Source organism: Lucilia sericata, unplaced genomic scaffold (genome assembly GCF_015586225.1).
Source record: "Lucilia sericata isolate MDLA Ls3-8-SP2 unplaced genomic scaffold, ASM1558622v1 Contig000160F_arrow, whole genome shotgun sequence".
Taxonomy (NCBI): Eukaryota; Metazoa; Arthropoda; class Insecta; order Diptera; family Calliphoridae; genus Lucilia; species Lucilia sericata.
Window position 1 is genome coordinate 226,086 of NW_023994190.1, and position 16,185 is coordinate 242,270.

The 16,185-nt window shown below is 31.6% G+C and overlaps 1 protein-coding gene across 1 annotated transcript in view; it reads left to right on the forward strand.

Moving 5' to 3' along the window:
- LOC119601380 (neurocalcin homolog) overlaps positions 1–16,185 on the forward strand; it is a 320,560-nt gene that overhangs the window by 159,204 nt on the left and 145,171 nt on the right. The window contains exon 4 of the mRNA XM_037952299.1: positions 1,225–1,413. Coding sequence (XP_037808227.1) covers positions 1,225–1,413 — 189 coding nt within the window. The remainder of the gene's footprint in view (positions 1–1,224; positions 1,414–16,185) is intronic.

Genomic DNA, 16,185 nt, shown 5'->3' on the forward strand with positions numbered 1-16,185 from the left:
ACCATAGCTGAGAAGAAATTTGGGTTATCTTATAAGGGCAAAAACTAATATTCGAGTAACTATAGATATATTTTAAGTAACAAAATGTTTTTGTTAAAATATATTCCAAAAAAAGTATTTTTTTTTTGTCACATTTCGAATTCATATGCTGTGGGGCACGTTAATGGACAGGGGAATTTGCAATAACTTTTAAAGTTTACGGTCAAAATTCGCAACTTCGTTTTTTTGGAGCACTCTAATAAGCAGTATTTTTGTTGTTGCTTATTTATCCAAGTATGAAAAAATTGTCTTTTTTATGAAATTTTCAGAGGTTGTCCGGGTTTTTGCTTATACGTATCTCTGTTGTTTATGGACGGATTTTGCTGATTTTAAATAGGAAACTTCTCGAAAGCATGTCTGATAGAATTATTGAAGATTTGGATCCCGAAGATATCTGGGGTCTTCAGAAAACTAATTTCAACAGACAGACAGACGGACATGGCTTAGGCTGATGTCAGAGTGCCTGCTACAAGCAATGTGAAGCTTTGCGCTAAAAACCTTTCCTTGTGTTTTCCTATGTGTCATGTCAGAGTGAAAGCGAAGCTTGATGCTAGAAAACACAAGCAAAAGTTTGTAGCGCAAAGCTTCGCATCGCTTGTAGGCACTCTGACATCAGCCTTAATCGACTCCGCTATCTATAAGAATTCAGAATATATATACTTTATAGTGTAGGTAAATTATATTTTGGAAATTACAAACGGAATGACAAACTTATATGTACCCTTCTCACGAAGGATAAGGGTAAAAATTATTTAAAAAAAACTAAATTGTTTTTTTTTTTTTTTTGAAAGAATGAAGAAATAGCTATCTGAACTCCTTTGGACAATTTTTGCTTGGACCAATAGGTGAAAAGTTACACTCATTTAAATAAAATCCAAAATGTCCAACTTTGACCCCCTCCAAGTCCGGCAGTTTTTAAGCGATAGAGCTGAAAATTTGTGTCTGGCCTACTATCCTATATTGCTAACATTGGTGCAAATTTCATCCGGAAAACATCGATTTTTAAAGTTAGGTCACTTGACACGAAATTGCCCATATATGCATGTATGTATCTGTGCTAAATTTCAGTTTAATAGGTTCTTTCGTTCCTTTGTTGTATTTTACTGTTTAACCATTATTTGTCATCAACAGATAATATTTTGGAAAATATTGATTTATGAATTTTAAATGTTTTATTAATTACAGTTTGCCGAACATGTTTTTCGCACATTTGACGCTAATGGTGATGGTACTATCGACTTTAGAGAGTTTCTTTGTGCTCTTAGTGTAACTTCAAGGGGAAAATTGGAACAAAAACTTAAATGGGCCTTTTCTATGTATGACTTAGATGGAAATGGCTACATATCACGACAAGAAATGCTTGAAATTGTCACGGTATGTATTCTATATTAAAAATATGTTATGTTAACTAAACCCTAACCACCTTTAGCAACGTAAAATTACGTTTTAAGTAACAATAAAACACACAACAAAAGTGTTATATGTATTTGGCTATGTCGTATCCCATATTCCCACCATGAAATCATATGTATGTTGTACAGATGAAGTAAATTTTCGGAATAGGGATTGGGCCAATTACACAGGCCAACGAAATGAAGGTTTGTAAAAGCTTTTAAAACCAATTCCACTGATTTTAGTGTATTTTTATCTTAGCTAGTTTTTCTCTATCACCCTCCATAGTCCCATAGTCACCGATTTGGACTAAATTTTGTAAACACGTAAAAGAAGGTTCACAATCATGAGAAATGACATCCTTTTATTGAAATTTCGAAAACTATGCAACCCTATAACTTTAAAAGTGTTTTAAAATTGCGTAAAAAGCGCCATAACTTTTTACGTATTAAAGATAATTAAAATTTTATTTTTGCGTAAAATTTCCAAAACAACCATTTTGTGAAATTATATAAAAATTTTATTTAAATATTTGTTTGCACATTTCTTTCTAAAAACAAAATTCAAAAATCATACAAAAGAAAAACTCTATTTTTACTTCTTTAAAAATTTAGATTGGGATTCCTACTAGTTTCCGAGATATGACCAAAAATGTGCATGTACATCTGCAAAAAAGGTCCTAAAATATTAAAAATCTTTTTTATTTCATAATTTTTTTTTATTTTCCAACTCAGTAAAATTTATAATATTGAAAACTTTAAATTAAATTATATAAATTTTATACATTTTTTTTAAAGATATATGGATATTTTTGGTCATATCTCGGAGAAACCCAATTTTAAAGGCTAAAAAAACTATGTAATATACAAACATAATATACAAATTAAAAAAAAATAAAGATAGATTTTTTTCTTTTATATGATTCTGAATTTTATTTTTAGAAAAAAAAATGTAAATAAAATTTTTATATAATTTCTCAAAAAAGAAAAAATTATACAAAAATAAAATTTTAATTATCTTTAACACGTTATGGCACTTTATATGCAATTTTTAAACACTTTTAAAGCTATAGGGTTGCCGCAGTTTTTAAAATTTAAGTGAAAATATTTCAGTTCTCACTCTCGTGGACTTTTCTTTACGTGTTTACGAAATTTTGTCCAAATCGGAGACTATAGGAAAAATCTTTTAAATTTAAAACGGAATTACTTTATACAGCTATACCCAGTGTGCTTCGGTACCCTCATCGTAATGGAATAAAATAAATATTATTATTGTAAAAGTATATACACATACATATCTGCAATATCAAAAAGTCCCCTTTTATATAAGTTTGATTTTATGATTCTAGTGTCAATATTACAGACAATTAAAAAAAAAAAAACAGTTGAGAACGAAAAAGTACCAGACAGTGCCTTTTTATAGATTTTGATTAAGTCAGGATGATGCATGTTTGATTTTCATCCAGAAATTCCTCGCATACAGATTTTTATACACTCAGGAAGCTGCGTGTCCAATTTTATGTTTTTAAGTTCAATATTATAGAAAATTCGAAAAGTATTATTAAAGAAAGTAACCTTTTTAAATATTCGTTCAATCAGGATACTGCGTGTTTAATTTTATGTTTATATATTCAATATTTTATAATACTCAAAAAGTACCAGATGAAGTACGAAAAAGTACAAAAATACCTCTTTTATTTAATTTCATGTTCCTAAGTTCAATATTATAGAAAATTCAAAAAGTATCAGTTAAAGAACGAAAAAGTTTCAGAAAATACTCCAGTTTAAATTTTCATTCACTCAAGTCCATGATTGCTTAGTTTTATGGTTTTAGGTTCATTATAATAGAAAATTCAAATAGTACCAGTTAAGAACGAAAAAGTACCAAAAAGTCCCGTTTTATATGTTCTCACTTACTCCGGGCTTAATTTCATGTCTATAGGTTCAATATTATAGAAAATTCAAAAAGTACCTTTTGAAGAACGAAAAATTATCCTTTTATATTTTATCACTAGGTTCAATATTATAGAAAATTCAAAAAGTCCCTTTTGAAGAACGAAAAAGTTTTAAAAAGTCCCCTTTTATAGGTTCTCACTTAATCCAGGCTCTACATGATTAATTTCATGTTTCTAGATTTAATATTATAGAAAATTCAAAAAGTTCCTTTTGAAGAACAAATAAGTACCAAAAAGTCCCCTTTTATAGATTCTCATTTACTCCGGGCTTCACGTGCCTAGGTCCAATTTAATAGAAAACTCAAAAAAGTACCAGTCGAAGAACGATAAAGTACCAATAAGTCCCCTTTTATAGATTCTCATTTACTCCGGGCTCTACTTACTTAATTTCATATTTCTAGGTTAAATGGACGAAAAAGTACCGAAAAGTCCCTTTATTATTAATTTCATGTTTCGATTTCAATATCATAGAAAACTCAAAAAGTACCAGTTGGAGAATGAAAAAGTACCAAAATGAAATTTGGACCGCTAATAGGTCCAACCCCAAATGGAACAATAGGCTATATAAGATCTTAATCGGATGTCACGCCCCTTTTTACGCCCACTTTTTGTAAAACTATTATTACACCAATTTTGCAATCACAATATGCAAAAACTATTAAACCGATTAACTTGAAATTTTGCATAACGATAGGTAAAAGCTTGAAAAGAACTATAGGCTATATATAAGAACTTGATCCGATGCCACGCCTACTTTTTATAAAACTACCCTCACCTATATCTTATCGTATATATATATATATATATATATATATATATATATATATATATATATATATATATATATATATATAAATCAGACTGTTTGTTATGCTTCCACGACAAAATTACTGAACCGATTTACATGCAATTTGGGCAGCTAATAGATCTAACCCCAAGAGGAACAATAGACATATATAGGATCTTGATCAGATGCCACGCACCTTTTTACGCCCACTCATTGTAAAACTATTATTACACCAATTTTGCAATCACAATATGCAAAACCTACTAAACCGATTAACCTGAAATTTTGCATACGGATAGGTATATGCTTGGAAAGAACTGTAGGCTATATATAAGAACTTGATCCGATAACACGCCTCTTTCTACGCCCACTTTTTATAAAACTATCCTTACCTATATCTTATCCTATAATTATATGAAAGAGAAATTCTGTTTGTTACGCTTTCACGGACAAACTGCTGAACCGATTTTCATGAAATTTAGAACACTAATTCTAAAGTGGAACAATAAGCTATATAAAATCATGATTTGACGTCACGATTCTTCTTATGCTCACTTTTTTCTATATAATTGTTATAGCAAATTTTCATTCGAGACTTACAGAAAACTACTAAACCGATTTACATGAAATTTGGTATACCGATCTTAGGATATGGCTAGGACGCCAAGCCCCTTTTTACACACATTACAACTTCAAAACCTATAATATATTATATATATAAAACAGACTGTTTGTTTCTTTGTTTGTGTGTTTGTTTGTTAAGCTTTCACGGCAAAACTGCCGAACCGATTTACATGAAATTTGGGCCGCTAATAAGTCTAACCCAAGAGGAACAATAGGCTATATAAGATCGTGATCGGATGCCACGCCCCTTTTTATGCCCACTTTTTGTAAAACTATTATTAGACCAATTTTGCAATCACAATATGCAAAAACTACTAAACCGATTAATCTGAAATTTTGCATACGGATAGGTATAAGCTTGGAAAGAACTATAGGATATATATAAGAACTAGATCCTATGCCACGCCCCTTTCTACGCCCACTTTTTATAAAACTATCCTTACCTATATCTTATCCTATACTTATATGAAAGAGAAAGTCTGTTTGTTACGCTTTCACGGACAAACTGCTGAACCGATTTTCATGAAATTTAGAACACTTATAGTTCTATTTTAAAGTGGAACAATAGGCTATATAAAATCATGATTTGACGTCACGATTCTTCTTATGCTCACTCTTTTCTATATAATTGTTATAGCAAATTTTCATTCGAGAATTACAGAAAACTACTGAACCGATTTACATGAAATTTGATATACCGATCTCAGGATCTGGATCGGACGCCACGCCCCTTTTTACACCAACTTTTTGTAAAATAATTATTAAACCAAATTTACGTTCAGGCATACAAAAAACTACTGAGCCGATTTTTATGAAATCTGTTATAATGAATGATGTGGAATGAACAGTACGACACATTACATCTTAAAAACCTATAATATATAATAATAACTACATAACTAATAAACTTATTTTCATTAAATTTTGCATTTAATAGGTCTAACCTCAGAAGTTAAAAAAACTCTATATGATATTGATTTGATGCTACGCACATTTTTGTTTTTTGAATAACAATGAACAGCTGTAACACCAAATTTCTAGGCTAAATATAAAAAACATGAACCGATTTTCAAGAAATTTGGCAACAGACAGTGTATTTTTAGAACTTTTTGATCTGGATTTTATGCTTCATGAAATTTTGCATGACAACAGTTCTATCGTGGAAAGTTAGGTTAGTTTGAGGAAGAGAATGTTTAATACATTAAATCCGAATAAATACACCTATACCACTAATTTCGGCAAAAATAATGATCCGTAATCACTCATATTTTTCATACAAAAATATAAAATTTAAATTTATTGTTAAATCGAGATAACAATAAAAATCTGCAATAAGTTAAAAAAAACCATCAAAAATTATCTTGATATAAATTCGGATGCCATTTTTTAAATGCAGCTCAAATCTGTATGAGTATTTGACTACTCATTAATGTGTCCTGAAAGACAGAACTTTTGCAAATCTTATATAGGTATACCTCTGAAACGATGCATATAAAGCATTGTTCATATAAAATATAGATGAATTCATCTTCCAATATCGTTTTATACTTTTAGAAAATTATCCACCAAAAATTCTGCACGTATGTAGCACCGTATTTATTCCAAACTTTTCAAATTAAATAATGATTTTGAATAATTCTAGCACACATTTTCCATTTACCATTAACAAATTCCGAAATTTTTTAATTAGAGGAAGATGTGAATATTTTAATAAGTAAAATTATTTGGTAACTTTTTTGTATATCTAACGATATTTGATCTTTAAACCTTTATTTCTTCGGATTTAATAAGTGGTGTCTAAATCCATCTAAAACTTAAGTGTGGATGCATAAAAGCTAATTAATAAAAATAATATTTTTAAACATTTATAAATCCATTTATAAAAAAGGGAGATATTTTTGAGAAATAAAGACGAAAAAACGGTGGTTTTACTATTTAATGAGCAACTCAAAATTGTTTGTCAAATTAAAAGTAGTTTTGTTTTCTCTGTCAATATTCGAGGATTCTTCACATTTTCCTAGGGCAGAAAAAAACGTAATTTTGTTCTTTTTAAAGGAATTTGAAATCAGAGCACCAATTTTTCATGATTTTGTGCAGAATTTCTCATAATCGTTTCAGAGTTTTTTTCGATTGCATGTACTTTTTTAAACAGCAAAAAATCGCTTGAAATTTTATATTATACTAGCTATACCCAGAAAAGTCCCCTTTTATAGATTCTCATTTACTCCGGGCTCTACATGCTTAATTTCATGTTTCTAGGTTAAATTTTATAGAAAACTCAAAAAGTACCAGTCGAAGGACGAAAAAGTACCAAAAAGTCCCCTTTTATAGATTCTCATTTACTCCGGGCTCTACATGCTTAATTTCACGTTTCTAGGTTCCATATTATACAAAAATCCAAAAAGTACCTTTTGAAGAACAAAAAAGTACCAAAAGGTCCCTTTTTATAGGTTCTCATTTAATCCAGGCTCTACATAGTTATTTTCATGTTTCTAGGTTCAATATTATAGGAAATTCAAAAAGTACCTTTTGAAGAACGAAACAGTACCAAAAAGTCCCGTTTTATAGATTCTCATTTACTCCGGGCTCTACATGCTTAATTTCATGTTTCTAGGTTAAATTTTATAGAAAACTCAAAAAGTACCAGTCGAAGGACGAAAAAGTACCAAAAAGTCCCCTTTTATAGATTCTCATTTACTCCGGGCTCTACATGCTTAATTTCATGTTTCTAGGTTAAATTTTATAGAAAACTCAAAAAGTACCAGTCGAAGGACGAAAAAGTACCAAAAAGTCCCCTATTATAGATTCTCATTTTCTCTGGGCTCTACATGCTTAATTTCATGTTTCTAGGTTAAATTTTATAGAAAACTCAAAAGGTACCAGTGGAAGGACGAAAAAGTACCAAAAAGTCCCCTATTATAGATTCTCATTTACTCTGGGCTCTACATGCTTAAATTCATGTTTCTAGGTTAAATTTTATAGAAAACTCAAAAAGTATCAGTCGAAAGACGAAAAAGTACCAAAAAGTCCCCTTTTATAGATTCTCATTTACTAAGGGCTCTACATGCTTAATTTCATGTTTCTAGGTTAAATTTTATAGAAAACTCAAAAAGTACCAGTCGAAGGACGAAAAAGTACCAAAAAGTCCCCTTTTATAGATTCTCATTTACTAAGGGCTCTACGTGCTTAATTTCATGTTTCTAGGTTAAATTTTATAGAAAACTCAAATGTACCAGTCGAAGGACGAAAAAGTACCAAAAAGTCCCCTTTTATAGATTCTCATTTACTAAGGGCTCTACATGCTCAATTTCATGTTTCTAGGTTAAATTTTATAAAAAACTCAAAAAGTACCAGTCGAAAGACGAAAAAGTTCCAAAAAGTCCCCTTTTATAGATTCTCATTTACTCCGGGCTCTACATGCTTAATTTCATGTTTCTAGGTTAAATTTTATAGAAAACTCAAAAAGTATCAGTCGAAAGACGAAAAAGTACCAAAAAGTCCCCTTTTATAGATTCTCATTTCATTTAATTTCATGTTTCTAGGTTAAATTTTATAGAAAACTCAAAAAGTACCAGTCGAAGGACGAAAAAGTACCAAAAAGTCCCCTATTATAGATTATCATTTACTCTGGGCTCTACATGCTTAAATTCATGTTTCTAGGTTAAATTTTATAGAAAACTCAAAAAGTACCAGTCGAAGGACGAAAAAGTACCAAAAAGTCCCCTTTTATAGATTCTCATTTACTCCGAGCTCTACATGCTTAATTTCATGTTTCTAGTTTTAATTTTAAAGAAAACTCAAAAAAGTACCTGTGTAGAACGAAAAAGTAGCGAAAAGTCTCTTTATTATTAATTTCATGTTTCTATTTCAATATCATAGAAAACTCAAAAAGGACCAGTTGGAGAATGAAAAGTACCAAAAAATATCACTTGGTACCGGGGTTCCAAATAACACCCCATTAGGATATTTAGTGTTTCTAAATTTAAAAATTTTATCTAAATTGGATCATTGTGGTTGAATAAAATCAAATTTCCCGTTTTTACCCCTTTTGGTACTTTTTTCGAAATAAAAATTCTATTCCAAAAAGTTGCAACATCGTAGTGGGAGCCCGTTATTATGTATTCATATGTATAAGTTAATAAACCAAAAACAATGTTTTATGAAAAAAGTACCAAAAATAGGTACAATTTTAACCCCTTAAACGTCAGAATATCCAAAAAGTACTAAATTCATATTTTTTTTTTCGTTAAGTTATGAAGGAGTCAAAAATATTTTTTGAATGTGTACTGGTTTAAAAGATACATGGGGTGCGAAGTACCAAAATACAGTTTTTACCCGTTTATTCCCTAAAGGGGCCGAATTTTAAAAAAGTACCAGACACCTGTCCGTTTATTTTTTAAATGAACGGCGATAAGCTTTAAACTGTTTTTGTATCTTTTCTAGTTTAGGAGATATAAGGTTACCGAATTTACCCTTTTTTACCCCCTAAACATTCGAATTTCCAACCGTTTAGGCTGTGCGATGATGAATCAGTCAGTGAATCAGTCAGTCAGTCAGTAACGTTAGAATTTTATATATATAGATAAAAACCGAAGACTTTTGCCTCTTTACAATTCAAAGTACGGTTTGACGTAATTTAAACTGAAAAGTTCTTTAAATCTACTGCAAAAATAAAACAAATTATTTGAAAGTGTCCTTAGTTCCCTACAAGTAATTGAGAATGCTGATTTCAGTATAATTTCTCAAAAAAGTTTTTTAAATTTTTCTACAAATTAGTCAAAATTTCCTAATTTAAGCTCATTTTAAACTTCTAAACTTTTAAGGGACTTTTTGGTCCAGAAACTGACTTTAAGGATTAAAAAAGGCAGAAAAATAAAATAACTATTTTATCGTTATAAGATAAATTTTGATATCTATTTCAAAAAAAGTCATTACAGATAGAAAAATATTTTCTTTAATTTTTGAAGAAACCCGGGCAACGCCGTGTGCACGCAGCTAGTTTCATATAAATTGGATCAGTGTGTTTGAATAAAATCAAATTTCCCGTTTTTACCCCTTTTGGTACTTTTTTCCTCCCCATTAACGAAATAAAAATTCTGTTCCAAAAAGTTGCAACATCGTATTGGGAGCCCGTTATTATGTACTCATATGTATAAGTTAATAAACCAAAAACAATGTTTTATGAAAAAAGTACCAAAAATAGGTAAAATTTTCACCACATAAAATTTTTTAATTTTTTGTTAAGTTATGAAGGAGTCAAAAATGAATTAAAAGATACATGGGGTGCAAAAAAAGTACCAAAATACAGTTTTTATCCGTTTATTCCCTAAAGGGGCCGAATTTGAAAAAAGTACCAGACACCTGTCGGTTATTTTTTAAATGAACGACGATAAGCTTTAAACTGTTTTTGTATCTTTTATAGTTTAGGATATATGAAGTTACCGAATTTGCAGGTGGGAGACCAACTTCCTGTCCAAATTTCAGCTCTTTAGCTTCAACCGTTTAGGCTGTGCGATGATGAATTAGTCAGTCAGTCAGTCAGTAACGTTAGAATTTTATATATATAGATTATAACAATATATTTACGTTTAAGGGTTATTGTCGATGTCATTATAAGTACAGGTCATTATAATATAAAAATATATAATATACATATTTTTCCTAAGTTTCATTTAAATCAAGACAATTTCACTACATTGCATTGAGTTTGACCTTCACAGTTTTTGGGTCAATATTATTTGTATTTACTAAAATTTCAGATATATGTATGTTTCCTATTACCTTGAATTTTATATTCTGAAAAGGTTTTATACAATATTTTTATATCGTCCACCACCATCACTGGTGATAGAGGGTATATATAAGTTTGTCATTCCGTGTGTAACACCATGAAATATTCATCTTAGACCCAACAAAGTATATATATTCTGGGTCCTTGTGAATTTCTAAGTCAATTTAGCTATGTCAGTCTGCCTGTGTAAAACATGCTCACGTTAAAAGTAAAAAAGTAACAAGTTATGAGTAAATATTTCAGACTACCTCGAAAAAATTACTTTTTCAGAAACTACAAAAGATAATGTCAAATAAAGCTATCTTGACAAAATTCAACACGAGTCTAACCCCCTTATTCACAAACAAAATGTTTATTTTATAAACGGTTTATAAATTAGATTTTGTATGGAAATTTTGTTTTATAAACCTTTTATAAAATAAAAATTTTGTTTGTGAATAAGGGTGTAAATATGAATCACTCTACGAAATTTTAGGCCCATAATTGATCATAGCTCCCATTTAATGTCTGCTTCCGTAAATCACTTAAACGCATATATTTTATTAAATTCTAAAGCTATAGGAATAAATCAAATTTTTCCCCGGATCGGTCCATTATTAGGTCCATAAAAGGTCCACTTCCGAAAACCACTTAAACGCATATACGTCATTGAATAATAAAGCTATCGGGATAAAGTATGACTTGAATATGTTTTGTGTGCATATAAATAATTCTATAAACTTTTTTACGGATCGGAAAAAATAAGGTGCACTTCAAAAAATCCCTTAAAAGCACATATTTTATTCAATAAAGCTATCTTGATAAAATTTGACACAGATATGTTTGTACATATGAATCACTCTACGAAATTTTTCCGGACCTGTTGTGCGCTACTTTTCATGAAGAAAAAAAAATAAAAAAATTTTCACTGAGCTTATTATTTTTCAATGTTCATGGTTATGTTAGGTTTGATATACAGTTTTCCTGGACGTAATTCCTAAGAATTTTCCAATCAGTGTTAATCAGGAATGTTATTTCCGGAATAACATCACTTCCAAGATACTTGGATCTAACTTCGACGAATGCTTGACAGTGGCAAAGAAAGTGCTCCAGAGTTTCGCTGTTCTCTCCACATGCTCTACATTCGTCAATTTTGTATAGATGTGCTCGTAATCCTGTGTGTCCACTCAGAATACGTACCATCATACTAACTTCAGACTTGCTCATTTGGGGAGATTTCTCGTGTTGTTCTCATCAGGGTCACCCCAAGAGGCCTTATGGGATTCTCCATAAGTTTTAATTCAGCCTTTGTTGCGTCGAATGGTTTTGCGTTCGTCAGGTTAACTACATCGAACAACCTTCCCTTTAAAGCTATTACATTCGCCCTTTCGTTACCGACTACTCCCGAGCGGCCTGGTACCCATATAATGTAAACCTTACCTCTGGGAGAGTATTCAGTTAAAGATCCAATACGGTCTTAGATTTAATTCTATCACCTGATATCGCCCTTATTGTCTTCTGGCTGTCGGTGAATATATTAAGGGCCGTGGGCGCCATATTTATTCTAATCCAATTTACACATTTCTTTATTGCTCGGACTTCTGCCAAGAAGCTTGTGTAATGATTAGGTAAACGGTGGTATATTTTTGTTTCTGGGTCTTCAATATAGAACCCCAGGCCCACTTTATCCCCCAATTTAGAGCCATCCGTATAACAACGGATTCCTACTGGTACTTGCTCTAATGTTCCGCTTGACAAAGACATTCTATCTGGGATCAGCGTTTCAAAGTTTCCGACATATTCTGTGTCTGGTATACGCTCAGGCACGTGTATCCAGTACACATTGAAGACGTGTCCTATAACTGCTTTTGGCCAGTTCGCCTAAAGTAAAGAAATGTTCGGCTGTAAGCGCCGCCTCATATCTTAAATATGTTTCAATGTGTGGAATATCTAGCAACGTTTCCAGAGCTTTGGTTGAAGTAGTACACATGGCACCACTTATACACAATCATCATGTCCGCTGAACTTCCTGTAGTAGTTTGATATTGCACTTTTTGTCTAAAGCAGTCCACCAGATTATTGAAGCATAAGCTAGAATTGGTCTAATTACACTTTTATAAAACCAATTTGTCATAGTAGGACTAAGACCCCATTTCATGCCTACAGTTCTCATACATATCGCCCAGCACCGATGTGCCTTGTTAATCCTATCCTCTATGTGGTGTCTCTATTTTAATTTCCAGTCGAGAATTACACTTCACTTTGTCTGTCACCGATATCTTCTTGCCCAGGAAGCAAGGTTCAGTATACGTAGAAATTTGTGGAAAGACAGATTTCCGTTTTTGCCGGATTATCATTGAGGCCTCTCGGTTGAGCCCAGCTCAAGGCCGTATTCAGAGCCTCCTCAGCTCTTCTAGGACTAAGACCCCATTTCATGCCTACAGTTCTCATATATATCGCCCAGCACCGATGTGCCTTGTTAATCCTATCCTCTATTGGTGTCTCTATTTTAATTTCCAGTCGAGAATTACACTTCACTTTGTCTGTCACCGATATCTTCTTGCCCAGGAAGCAAGGTTCAGTATACGTAGAAATTTGTGGAAAGACAGATTTCCGTTTTTGCCGGATTATCATTGAGGCCTCTCGGTTGAGCCCAGCTCAAGGCCGTATTCAGAGACTCCTCAGCTCTTCTACACAAGTAATTTGGATCATTTCCCTTTAAAAATATTTCGACATCGTCCGCATAGCAGACAGGTAAGTACTTTCTAAGTTAGAGTCCTTAGGAGGCTATTAATCGTGGTTACCCAGAGTAAAGGTGACAAAATGCCACCCTGTGGTAAACCGCGAAATTCTTAGGTGTCGCCCAGCTAGGTTTAGGTATATATATTACCCTTGCATCCTGCCATTTAACTGGGGTATATGTGAACCAGTCCCGCCTCCATCTGTAAGAGTGCCGGGAAAATCCCATCCGGCCCTGCAGCTTTATAGGAAGCGAAGCTCTTGATTGTCCCTTTAACCATATCAGATGTAATTACAATTTCCGTTAGCCTCCCCTTCCTCCGATATCGGTGCATCTACGTTATTGGATATATCGGGTGGGAAATGAGAGTCCAGTAGGAGTTTCATTGTCTCCTCCATATCCTCCAGCCTCCTGCCCGTGTCATTGACCTTAGATTCCGGTTGGACATGAGTTTTGGATAGGAATTTTTATCTTCGATACGTCACACAGTGGTATAGGAAAAAAAAAGAGGGAAATAATTCGGTAACTTCTAAACGGTTAATCCGATTTTAATTAATAATTTGGTATGCACAAAGAGGACGTGTTGTCGAGTTTAGGTTTTGAATTTGGACCTTATAGGCCAACCAGGGGCCCGGCGGGGGTCCTCAAATTAGGACACCTCGGCTATGTTAAATTTTTAAAATGATCCTATTTCTTCATTTAAGTTCCGATTTAAAAAAAATTTCGTATATAGAATTTCCTCATCGAGCACTATAAAAAATGTCGTAGCAGTAAATTATCTCTTATAGTTTAGGAGATATTCGCATTTGAAAATTAAAATTTTAAAATTTTTACCGTCCTTACTTTAGTTTTTTGATAATAGCGGGTCCAAATATTCCCGATTTTCGCCATTTTTTTATTCGCTTATCAGCAAGTTTATACTGAAAGAATTATGTAAAAATCATGACTGAGTCCAAAGTTATAGGCATTTTAATTTAAAAAATTAAAAAAAGGCGATTTTTTGTCATTTTTTTTTTTTTTTGGGAAAAAGTATCTTTTTCTTTTTGAGTTATCTAAAAAGTTTCTAAGAAGATGTATATAGAATTTATACTTTTTGGAAAGCTGACTTTACATAAAATACGATAAATGAAACAAAACCTAAAAATTTTTGATACTGAGGGGACCAGGTCCATCCAAAAAAAACCCTATTTTTTATGGAAAATTCAATTTTGAGCAAAAATTCTCAAATCGCGTAGTCGATATCAAATTATAGTGACCTGTTTTATATGACCCTATATGTTCTTAATCATTTTGTAACGGGTTTCGATAACCCCGCCCCTGGTATGGATTAATAGGCAAAAAACCAAAAAATCCCATTTTTGGGATTTTTAAAACTTTTTTGGGAATTCCGGGATTTCTAATAAGAAAATTCGAAATTTGTATTTAATTTTGGATTTTGGATTTTCTACCTAACTGTAAAATTTCATCAAAAAATATTCATAAATAAAATTTTTATTGCAATTTGAAAAATTTGTATCTTCACAAAAACTGAATAAAAAACATTTTTTAATTTTTTAAAAAAAGTATTCCGCGAATTTTTTAATTTTCAAAAATTATATACAGTTTTGAAAAATAGACAAAATTACCTTTCCATTGATATATAACATGCCTACCTAATGTTTTTTAAGTGACAAATTAATTAGGGAAAACTCAACATCTTTTAGAAAATTTACCTAGCACTATTATTTTCATCCATAAGGTTAACCTTTAAATTTGTTACATACATATATTAAAAAATGTTCAGGTATTATTTTTTAAACTGTAGTGATTTTTATCCCTATAGGTCACTTTAATAGGTAGCTTATTAAAGTGACCTATTGAGGAAAAATTCATTACATAAGGAAACGTTAGACATATTAGGTAGAATATCATAACCCTTTAAAAAATAATTTAATTTAAGTACTGTAATTAATATATAAAACAGGTTTATATCTGTTGACTTGTGCTTCATTTTATTTGAACACTATTCAGCTCCTTTTCAAGATAAAGTCAACTTCTTATTGAAATATATTGAAACTGCACATAAAAATAAAGTGGATAAAACTGATATATGTAAAATTGAAAATTTTATAAAATCAGTTGATATAAAACTGAAGAGTGTTCGGTATTCCATTGCTAAATTTCGATCGAAATTTTCTGATTGTCTGGATGAATGTGTAGAAGTTGCTATTTGCGTATCAAGCTCAAAATCAAAGAGGAAAAGGTTATCAACTTCACTAGAAACCTTATCTAACGAAGAAGTTTCGGACACTTTTAAAGCAATGTTAAGAAAAGAAAAACAGCCTTTGGATGCCATAAAAATTGCAAATATTCTTCCAACCGCATCACCAAGACGACTGAAAAGAATTGTAAAGAGTATACCCACACCATCATCTGATACAACGTTCACTGAGGAAGAAGCTATTGCGCTTATGTTGCAGCTGGGATTAAGTCGTGATAACTACATAACGTTAAGAAAGGCGCTATCTGAAAAAGGAGTGGATGTTTTACCATCATATGACAAAATAAACAAGTAAGAAATTATAGTCGGGCGTGGCCGACCATATGATACCCTACACCAGTTATGAATATTAAATGTGATTTATTTTTCATAATAAAGCATTTATCTTCAATATTCCCTTGTTCCGATACATTTAAGCAATTTATGGATGAAAAACTAATTTTCTGAAAGAGGCTTTATATGGGGGCTGGGGGCAAATATGGACCAAGCCCGATAAAATTTTGTGAATATATTTATATTGACATAATATTTTATTGTGCTGAATTTCATCGCGATATTTGTGTTTATAAGCTAATTTGGGACATTCAAGTAATTTTCTGAAGGGGACTTTGTATGGGAG